This window comes from Lutjanus erythropterus, chromosome 4 (assembly GCF_056507025.1).
Source record: "Lutjanus erythropterus isolate fLutEry1 chromosome 4, fLutEry1.hap2, whole genome shotgun sequence".
Taxonomy (NCBI): Eukaryota; Metazoa; Chordata; class Actinopteri; order Lutjaniformes; family Lutjanidae; genus Lutjanus; species Lutjanus erythropterus.
Window position 1 is genome coordinate 43,154,839 of NC_139320.1, and position 10,716 is coordinate 43,165,554.

The 10,716-nt window shown below is 39.3% G+C and overlaps 1 protein-coding gene across 2 annotated transcripts in view; it reads left to right on the forward strand.

Annotated features, from left to right (window-relative positions):
- hip1 (huntingtin interacting protein 1) overlaps positions 1–3,396 on the forward strand; it is a 73,760-nt gene extending 70,364 nt beyond the window's left edge. For both annotated transcript variants that reach the window (XM_084718076.1, XM_084718077.1), the window contains exons 27-31: positions 173–278; positions 1,337–1,460; positions 1,577–1,638; positions 2,520–2,637; positions 2,843–3,396. In XM_084718076.1, the coding sequence (XP_084574202.1) occupies positions 173–278; positions 1,337–1,460; positions 1,577–1,638; positions 2,520–2,637; positions 2,843–2,853 (421 nt within the window). In that variant the 3' untranslated portion in view covers positions 2,854–3,396. The remainder of the gene's footprint in view (positions 1–172; positions 279–1,336; positions 1,461–1,576; positions 1,639–2,519; positions 2,638–2,842) is intronic.
- Positions 3,397–10,716: the final 7,320 nt, after the last annotated feature.

The following is a 10,716-nucleotide window of genomic DNA, read 5'->3' on the forward strand; positions in this document are numbered from 1 at the left end:
AAAGTTAGCAGCGAGAGTACACTGTGAGTTTTAAATGTCTTAAAGAATGAATGAGGTGACCGTCTACGGGGAAATAAATAAAGAAAAAACAGAACTGTAAATCAGGTTTTCAGGCTGTAAGGTCCTTCATAAATCAGGTGGGTTTATTTTTCACTGTGTTGTGTTGTTCCAGAGATGCAGCTGATCTGGTGGTGCAGGGAAAAGGGAAGTACGAGGAGCTGATGGTGTGTTCACATGAAATCGCTGCCAGCACGGCACAGCTTGTGGCTGCCTCTAAGGTGAGCAAACAATACAGTCATTCTCCCGATGGACTCCAAACCAGTCACAGCACCTTTTTTGATGCATAAAAGTATAGTGGTCTTGTAGGGGATGCATTCTCAAGAAAATGGGAAAATATTTGACTGGTCTAAATTTTTTGGTGTTTGCTGAGCTATTGTTGGAGAAATGATGGACCGGGATCAGAAACAACCCTGATATTTATGACATTCTGACAAAACACACCACACAGCAATGAAATGGGATACTGTGTGAAATCACACAACCAAAGACTTTGTTTTGTCACGAAACAGAGCAGACCTGACATATATTGGTCAGCAGGTATATGGGCCTGGGCCATGGGCCTATCACAGACACACCAGTATCTTTTGTATATTTACTGAACTGCACCGATATGAACCTTTTCTGCAGAACACATAATACAGAAAACAACGCTTGGGGCGATTTAGATAGAGCACAACGGGAAACATTTATGAGGACTAGAGAAGTTTCCTGGCTGGTGTAAATACTGAGAAGCTGCTTCCTGTTTTTACAACCAGCCTCTAATTAACTGACAGTACTAAAATATTCAGCACTTGACTGATACTGAACAGCACCAGTCCTTATTTTGCTATTTACTCTATTGTTGTTTATTCTTTATTTTCTCTGGGTTCCTTTGGCTGGTGTATATATTAAATTATTTAACATGTTAAATAAAATACTATTCTTTAATAGGGTTATTTGCTTAAGAAAACAGCCTGCCTTTGCATACTTTTATTGGTACAAAATCAGTACACAATCCACATCATGTTTCATGTATGAGGCTAGCAAGGCAACACACCAGCTTCAGGATCACATTTAAAAACTAAATTTAATTCCTTTTTTTTATGTAATCATAAAATAATGTTCTTTATTTTTGAGCGGCCCAGGTAGCCCAGAGTTCAGGAGGCTCCTCTGTCATTTACCCACCGTGTCAGACGGTCGATCCATCACTGAGTTGGAGGAACACAGGTGTAAACAGTGTTCCCATGTTACAGATCTCTCCTCATTCTCTTGTCTTGTTGCTGTTGTTCCTCTGCAGGTAAAAGCAGACAAAGACAGCGCCAACTTGCACCGTCTGCAGCAGGCGTCCCGGGGCGTCACACAGGCCACTGCAGCTGTCGTGGCCTCCACCAAGTCTGGGAAGTCCCAGATTGAAGAGACGGGTGAGAAGACTTTCAGTTAAAAGCTGTTTTATTTCTAGGTTTGAAGTGTGCTCAAAGCTACAGGTGATAAATAAATAAAAGAAGGTGTCTGACCATATTTTATTGTCTGTGTCCAGATACGATGGACTTCTCCAGCATGACCCTCACCCAGATAAAACGACAAGAGATGGATGCACAGGTAAACAGCGCTGAGCAGAAATATCTATCTTAACACTGCGTCTTAAAATTATGGTTTAAATAAAACAGTGAAGCAGCTTCACAAGTTATTATAGGAATGAATGATGTTAGGATTAATGATATGTTAGTTTCAGACTGAAGCTGCTACGTTTTTCATCTATTGAGAGGATGAATTTTAAAGCCACATGAACACTTCAGTCTGTGCTGTGGCTTTGTTTCTCCGACACTGAAAGAAAAACACAGAAAGGTCTGGACCTGCTCACACACACACACGGTCCATCGTTGTAAATACACAGAGGGCCTCTGTTTGAAGTGCATTTTATAGGAGTTTAACTTCAACTTGTGTAAATAATGGTTGTTAACTGGAAAAAAAAATCTTCAGACATGGGAGACTGGAGAAAACAACATATCCAGCAAGAGTTGAATTCACCACAGTTCTGTCTAATCTAAGTTAGCCTGGATGTGATTTTTATTAAAATAAGCATAATTAATTGTAAATTAAAAGTGACCTTGCATGACAGGTAGTTGATCATACAGTAATTATTAAAAAAAATGAATAATTAATGAGGAGTATGTTCATTATGTATCTTGCATGAGATACAAGAAAAAACATTAAAAAGTAAGACTGAACTACCAAACTGATCAATAAGCTCAAGCTTGAATCAAACAATGGTCAAGTTAGGAGTTAGTTCACCTTTGAAGTCAAACATTTATTGTATAGAAAAGCTAGTTTGTTTCCTCCCAGTCTGTTTCCATACAACTTGTTTTCTGTACGTAACCCATAAAAATAATAATCTGTTTAGGATTTTAGGTTTTCTGTGGTTTGTGAGGAGAAATGACGAGTGCGTGTTTGAACCTCTGCCTGCGTCTGTGTTTCCTCAGGTCCTCGTCCTGGAGCTGGAGACTCGTCTGCAGAAGGAGCGAGAGCGTCTTGGAGAGCTGAGGAAGAAACATTACGAGCTGGCTGGGGTCGCGGAGGGCTGGGGCGAGGAGGAGGAGGGTACGGACAGAGGACGGCGACTACGTGATCGTTTTAGACTGCACCCACAAAGATTAATTTAACCTAAGATTAGCTCTAATCTGAGTTTAGTAAAGCTCCATGATTTAGTCAAGTTGAAAAATGAATCCTCGTTGGTGCAACCTTACCTTACTCCTAAATTATTATATTGCAGTAAAGTGACTAAAGTTTGTCTTTTTCTCCACAGGCACAGGTTGAGACCCGCTGCCCATCATCCCCCTCCTCCTCCACCAGAAGACCGGCTTTTGTCTGCCTCTTTCTATTTATACACACACACGTTTCAGTCTCTTTCTCCTTTGTTTTCTTCTCTCTTTTTTTGTTATCTAAGCCAAATTAAAAGGTGCTTCTTTTCTAAACCTGCTTCTCCACCTGTGTCCTCAAGCTTCCATAAAGGACAGCACCAAGGGCTCAGCGACAGGAAGGGGGCGTTGAAGGGAGGAACAAATGGATGTTAGAAAGAGAAGCTGCGGCCCGACTTCACAGCCTCACATCCTCCCCCTCTGCCTCTCCCCCAGGACTGTGTTGGCGAAAAAGCGGCGAAGTGGATCCGTTCTACCCAATATTTATTGTCTTTTTCTTTCCCTGGTTTTCAATAACGGCGCTCCGTCGTGGAGGAGTCACAGCGGAGACGCCACGAGCACAAGTTCTACTCAAGACATCCCAGGATGCACTGCACAAGGGCGGAGCTCTCAGCAGCGAGAGGGGACATCAGTGACTGTCTGCCCAACCCCCCCCACCCCCAGCCCCGAAATCATGTCTCTGTGTAACATAGATGGCATGCATGCTCTCCCACTAAAACCAGTGTGTTCCACGTCGTGAGCTTATAAAGCTGTTGGACTCTTTATCTCCCTCCTCCTCTTCCTCCTCTTCCTCTTCTGTTCTCACTGTGAGTTATCACCTTATTAAGTCCATACCGCTTCACTGGCTGGTTCACTGGACTTTCTGCCTTTCACTTCTCCACCGTTGTAACGACCTGTGACTGTTAACTAGAGCCGAACCCTCCTTTTTTTATTTGATTTTAACGGACGTTTGTGTGGAAACTCTTAAAAAATGCTCCAAACTGTCAGGACACAGGGAGGTAGCGCCGTCTTTTTTTTTTTTCTCTTAACAGTCATCTCCCCGTGAGCTTTGAGACTGCCAACTACCTCATCCTACATCGCCAGAGGTAGCGGTGCATCATGGGTTGGTCTGATGGAAAAGAACTGATGCCCAAACACTAATGACATGGGGTCAAGTTTCTGTCTTTCTCCTGTTTTATTGGTAATTTAAAAACAATGACAAGAACTCCCACATGCTGGGTTTTATTAGATTATGACGTTTTTGTCTGTCCAGCCTCCATCAGGTGTCACGTAAATCAGTGATTCTTTTTCAAAAATGTACCCAATTTGGAATATTTTTTCAGCCAAACTCCCTCTGGCCAGCACAAAACACTCGCAAAATGCCTATAAGAAAGGTACAAAACAGCACTATCAGCTTGTTGGGGGTAAATTCCATTAAAGGAGCAACATGTAACTAGAGCATGTCTGAAAATGAGTACTGCTGTCCAAATAACGAAGTTGGAGCCGCTTGTGGTAGTAGCAGTACCCCAATTTGAGAAACACTGACGTGAACAAACGAGTCGCCAGAATCCACCCGTTTTTATGAAACGTCGTAATCTAATGAAACACTTCAGCGGTAAGCGAAGAAGAGACACTGCAGGATTTCTCTCAGTGTTTTTTAGTTGTACCTTCCTCTGACACACCTGCCACATTCAGGTGTACAAAGACTTTTTTATTGACTTTTTTTATTGGTTAAAGTTTAAAAGAATGAGGGCAGTGAGAGCAAAACCTCTTTTTATACAGAAAAAAAGCAACAACATTTTGGTGTTTCCATAGCAACAACAGTTCAGGTCATTCACAAAAGTTGTTAAATGAAGTTATGAAATAAAGACCCTTACTGGTGCATATTTTTACGAATAGCAGTGGCCAAGCAGCAGCTTTGGATCCAGTCACATTATGAACTGCTAACGGTGTCGTGGTCTTCTTGCTCAGTTTTTTTTTTTTTTTTCCTGGAGACGTAACGACTCTGCCAGCAGGTTGACGCCCGTGCTTCTGGAAGATAGGACTCCCTGCTCGCCGCAGAAGCAACAAAAGGAAAAAAGAAGTTTTGAGATCAAACTTGAATGTCTTGAGAGTTTTGGGAAGTTTCAGGCTGCACAAACCTTTTATTCATGAAATGTTTGAGATGTATCTGGTGTCTCATATGATCCTGCCTCTTCAGATTACCTACAAGCCTACGAGACGGTTGACTGCAGTTTTCTAAACCCTTCACTAACTAACACAGTGGACTCTGAAGTACAATGCAGTACACAGACTGCAGTGATTTCCATAGCTTCCTCAAGACCAAGTAGCTGTGTATATAAACTACAAGCCTTCTATTGTTGGAAATAAGCTTTTACTTTCTTCTCATCTAAATGCATCCATTTTTGCATCTCTCCAAGTAAGGATTCAGTTTAATTGAATTAGGGATACAAAATGGTGCATATGAACGCCACACGTAACTAATACGAGTCATTATTTTCTCCATAAGAGGTTGTTATTTAACAGAATTTCCTACTGAGACTGTTGGACTGACTTTCAAGGTGTTGCCAGTGAGAAGCCTGATCATGCCTCGAGATGATAAGGCATCTGTTTTGAACCTTATTTTCTTCTTCTTTGTGTTTGACGACAGCTGTGGTGATGATGATTCTCCTGGAGTTTGTCTTTCTTTGTGTCTTGACATGTTTAGTTTTGACACTCTGCTTCAGCTGTGTATCTACAAAGTTGTGACACTGGTTTATTTAACAGACGCTGGTCAAATTGTATTTGCCAATAATTCTTTTTTTTTTTTTTTTTTTAAATTGTTTTAAATCATGTGGGAGAAGCAGGTGAAAGAGAAAAGTGTTTTATTCATCAGAATTTGAAATGATTTGCTGCTGCAACCAGGTCAAAGCAAACAGCGAGTATTATTTGCAGTACTGTTGGCTCCAGGTCTTTGTATTTAATAATGATTTTAGCTGTTCTGTCACTTCTGAGTAAAATGGTAGCTGATTTCATTTAAACACCCATTCTTGAGAATTAGGACACACGAAAATAAAACTGTAAAAGTTATTAATTACATTTTTTGGTGAAAATGTATTCTTTCAGGATGTATACATATGCAATGTGTAATTTATGAAATGTTATGGTTTACTTAATTTTTTTTTTTATTTCTAAACTTACTCTAAACACCCTTGTCAAAGCAACAATTCACAAATTCACACTATTTAAAAATGTGTTAAAAGCCTTCAAAATCTTAAACTAACATACCTACTGATATCACAGGTATAAAACAGGCGTTTAGAATCGTCTTTGTTTTAAAATCAGTTTTTTAAATGAAACTTTTTGGCCCTTTAAATTCATTTACCAGATTTTCATCAACTCTGTCAGATTTTTACAAAAACATGTTTTAATCAGGCATAAAAAGGGTTAGCTATACCCTAAGGACCCCTTTCTCACTTCCTGGTTTAAAAAAGTCAGGAATACTGTTCAATCACTGGTAAACCTAATATTTTTTGACAAATTCATGAAAGAATATTGTCATCAGATGTGTCACGGTTTGTCCCAGTTCTCAAGAATGAGTGTAAAATTTTCAAAAACAAACAACAAAAGAAGGATAGATCCACTTCTTACGGTATTTCAAGTGTCTTGAGAGATGAATTGAATGCACCTTGAGTGATGTTTGGTTGTATTTTTGCCCAAATATTCTTTATTAACCTCTTTCTCTTTCTCTTTGTCTCTTCTCTCTCGGGTCTGTGTCTGTAGTCCTTACCAGCTCAGCCAGCCTTTCAAACTGCCTCACACTGTAGTCAAAGAGAAAACAAATACTCACATAGCAACATTGAAATATGTCTTTGTATGATATACTAAAACTATGTTGGTGGGTTTGTTTTTATTTTTTCAGTTTTTAAAATAAATATTTCAACTCGTTAATACAGAGCTGGGTGTGACTGTGATATTTTTATGAGCCGTGCTCAGCAATGCTCAAGTGTAATCAGCGAAGAGGGAGGCTGAGATGATTAAACAAGTTATTTTTAGATAATTCAGCTTGTAGAGAACAGTTATGTCTCTGTTTTCTGTTCTTCCTGCACATAGTATTATTCTTGGAAAAAGGTGGATGTTACATAACAGTTACTGATTGATAAATTGCTTCTGTCACTGTTTTATTAATCCTCTTCTGATGCAACACAAACATCCAGAAAAATAAGAGCTTCTTTTCGGAGGAAATAATATGCATGTTTAAGTGATTAAAGGGGCAAAATAAATCTTTCAATTTATTTTTAAAATTTTATTTTTCACTTTCAGATTTTTCAATATTCTTCAGTTAAAGGGGAGGTGGTGATGGGCTTCATAAGTGTTTTAGTTTAGGTAGAAATAAAAAGAGGAAATATATTTCAGAATTAATTATATGCCAATATTAGAACATTCTGATGCTTTGAAGGCACAACAATTGCATTGCCAAAGAATATTAGATGGAAAATAAAACACCTCCATGATTAAATGTGACTTCTGGCAAAAACCACACCTGCTTCTGGTTTTCTATCTGAATACAGATAGAGGCAGATCATTTGTTGGTTGAACAGATACTGATACAAACACCTCTACTACCATCGAGTTTTAGACTTTAGATCTTCAAAACTCAGCAGCTCACACAAAAACAACTAGACTGTTGAATAACACTACAGGTGAGCTGAAGAAAATATAGGCTACTCTTAATTTTGAGGTGAATTGTCCCTTTAAGGAGAATGTTTTCACTGCCAACACAACCCTGTGCTTGTTTGTGTATGTGTGTGTAAGAAAAGTGGGGTGTGTTGGCTCTTCGGCTGTCTTTTACAGGAGCAATAACCTCAGGTCGACATCAGAGCAGAGCTAAAATCCTAATGCACCTAATTGATTTTTTTGCGAGGTAGATTCTTTTCCAGTAAAAGCACTGAGTCATGCTATTTAAAGTGCTTTGTTGGCACTCAATTTGATATAAAACACTGTCAAATTACAGACACAAGCATGAACTTTGTGCAAAGTGTGTTGCTGCTCCCACTCCAACCTACCTGTAGAAATAACTTACAACACAATATTTATCCCACCCACACACACACACACACACACACACACACACACACACAGATAATATGTTAGAGGCACTGCGGTGCTGAATGATTCGGTGTAATCTGAAACCGCTGTGCTGAGATTACATGAAATCTCTAATCTGGGCTAAAGGGTGCTCCAGGATCAACCACATCTTCTGATAATCATCTTATTTGATCTGCAGGACAACAGACTCCCACTGAGACAGTAACACTGAACAAAAGCTACACACAATGGCACCCAATTATTATCAACCTCTATACATTTTTTGCTGCATCTTATATCACTGTTCACCTCAGAATCAAAAATACATATTTTTCTATTGACCTGTAGTGCTGTTTCACATCTAGATAGTTTTGGTGTGAGTTGCAGAGTTTTACAAATATCAGCCATAGAGATGTCTGTCTTTTCTCCAATATAATAGAACTGGATGGCACTCAGCTTTCGTCCTCAAAGCATAAAAGAAAAAAAAAGTATTTCAAAAACTCAGTACCAGTGTGTTTTTCCAGAAATCATGGCCTGGTTACACTGTAAGAAAAAATGTTGAGAGCACACAAAATTTCAAGGCAACTTGTAGCAACAGATTTTTGAGTTTTGAACCCAACTCAAACGCTTAAATCGTGAAATATACTTTTTAAAAAAAGTTTTGCCAACCTAACATCTTTAGTTAAGATAATTTACTTTTTATCTTTAGATGACCCTTCTCAAAAAATGTATCTAAAAAATTGGTCACAGTGAGCCCTGAACATTGTTGGGTTTTTTTTTTTATTCTATTGTATCTATTACAATAAGTTGCCTTGAAATTTTGGGTTGTAACTTTTACAGTGTACTCGAGATAATCCACACACCTTGTTGTGAACTTTTTCCAGAAGGAACTATTTTCTTTTTGCAGTAGAATCTACTGGAACTACTTTCTCTCTACTAGAAAGAAAGTAGTTCCCACACGAACTGCTCACAACAAGGTCTGTGGATTATCTTGAGTAACTGGGTCACACTTGTGCTGCATTTTTAAAATGTTCATTTTTGTGTGTGTGCTTCGAGCACCACAAGTTGAGCGCCATTTAGTTTTTTCATATTGGAGAGAAGGCAGACATCTCTACAGCCAATATCACCAAAACTCTGCATCTCACACCAAAACTATATGGAAGCACTAGAGGAAGAACATGTATTTTTGATATTGGCGTGAACTGTCCCTTTAAAATCAAGACTTTGTGGGAAGTTGGACTGTAAACACATAGTAAACACATATTTTGAGTCTTGTCTTGATTGCTGACAAAGAGTGTACAGATGTCCTACAGTAATTTATTCCTCCCTGACAGTTAACGAGCCACACCTGCTGCAGGTACGCACAGACCAGGTGTGCCTCGTTAACCACCAGCTAGGACCATAAACAGAGCAGGACTCTGCTCCAAAACAGACAGCAGTAAATCCCGTGAACTAACGGTGTTCGAACAGCAACAACGGGCTGAGTAACTGTCGCTGCAGGTGTGTGACGTTTGAGGCTGAATCAAATCTTACTTCCATAATGTAGAGGCTCTCAGGTGAATGTAGTTAATGGTACCGGCAGCAGGTTGGGTCTCAGCTTTGATAGAGGTACATTTAAACAAATGGTCAGACTTTAGATGAACGTACAATTTATTCAGAAAAACTACAGGCTCTTAACACTCCCACAGGTGTTTTCAGTCACAGGTGAGTAGAGCTACTCTGAACTAAGAACGGTTAAAGGGATAGTACGGGTTTTTTGAAGTGAGTATAAGGTGCTTAGATGGAGGTTGGCATGACTTAAGTTTAGCGAAGCAGCAGGAGTACTAGTGTATTGAGCTAAGCAATGTCCTGTTTTGGCAGGTCAGCAGCAAGACGTACTTAAGTGATCGAAAAACATCAGTATCAGTTAACGTGTGCACTATATTTAGAATGTTTTCAGCACTTAACTTTGGGGAAACTGTTATATAAGCCAAATTTCGTGCCCTCCAAACCAACCAAACTCCATGTTACCTCACAGAACACAGGAGTTGCTGGTCTATTGCTGCTTCAGTCAAATAGTTTGTGATATTGTGTGACTTCTGTGAATCTAAACTAACCTTTTAAAACACCAAAGTCACACAATAGCACAAACAAACAGAGTGAGGCAACGGTAGACCAGCAACCTCTGTGAGGCAAAATGACTGTTTTTGCAAAAGGAGTCTGGTTGAGTGAGAAAGAGTGACATTTGGCTTATATAAGAGCAGTTTCCAGTTGGAAAAGGTTGTCTGACGGTGAGGTAAAGCTGTGAAAATATTCTAATTATAGGATACACTTAAACTGATATTGATTTTTTTTTTTTTGCGGTTGAAATACATTTTGCTGCTGGCCCTGTCCACAGCAGCACATTGCAAAGCTCGCTAGTCATGTTGATCGTCATCTCCTGTAGTGTAATACGCTGATTATGGGTAAGAACCTCATATAACCCCACTTCAAATAATCCAAATTATCCCTTTAAGATATAATTTGTCCCACCCTAACAGATGCAACAAAGCTACCATGAGAATGAGGGAGATGTCAGTCAAACAGTCTGTACACACCCACACGGTCTTGAGAAAACCACTAGGTGAAATCAATAGTTCTGTGGGTGCACCATAGTTGTGCTGTGCCTGTAAAGTAGTAGTAATTTGCAAGACACTCTAAAAGACACTATAAAACTTTTTCAAGCTAAAAAAATGGCTGACTGAGCAACAGCATCAAGTTTATCTAAGCTCAAATATAGAGCTTTATTATCTTTCCTTAAAGTATGCAGGATTTGCCAGCTGCTGTTTGCAAACGCACCAGAAAGACAGTGAATTGTTGAGTCTCATTCCCAGGACATCAAATTCTGATGTTTTGGGTTGGTAAAGCATGCCAAGCACCGTAAAACAATGAGAAAATAAGGACATACAGCCAGAGG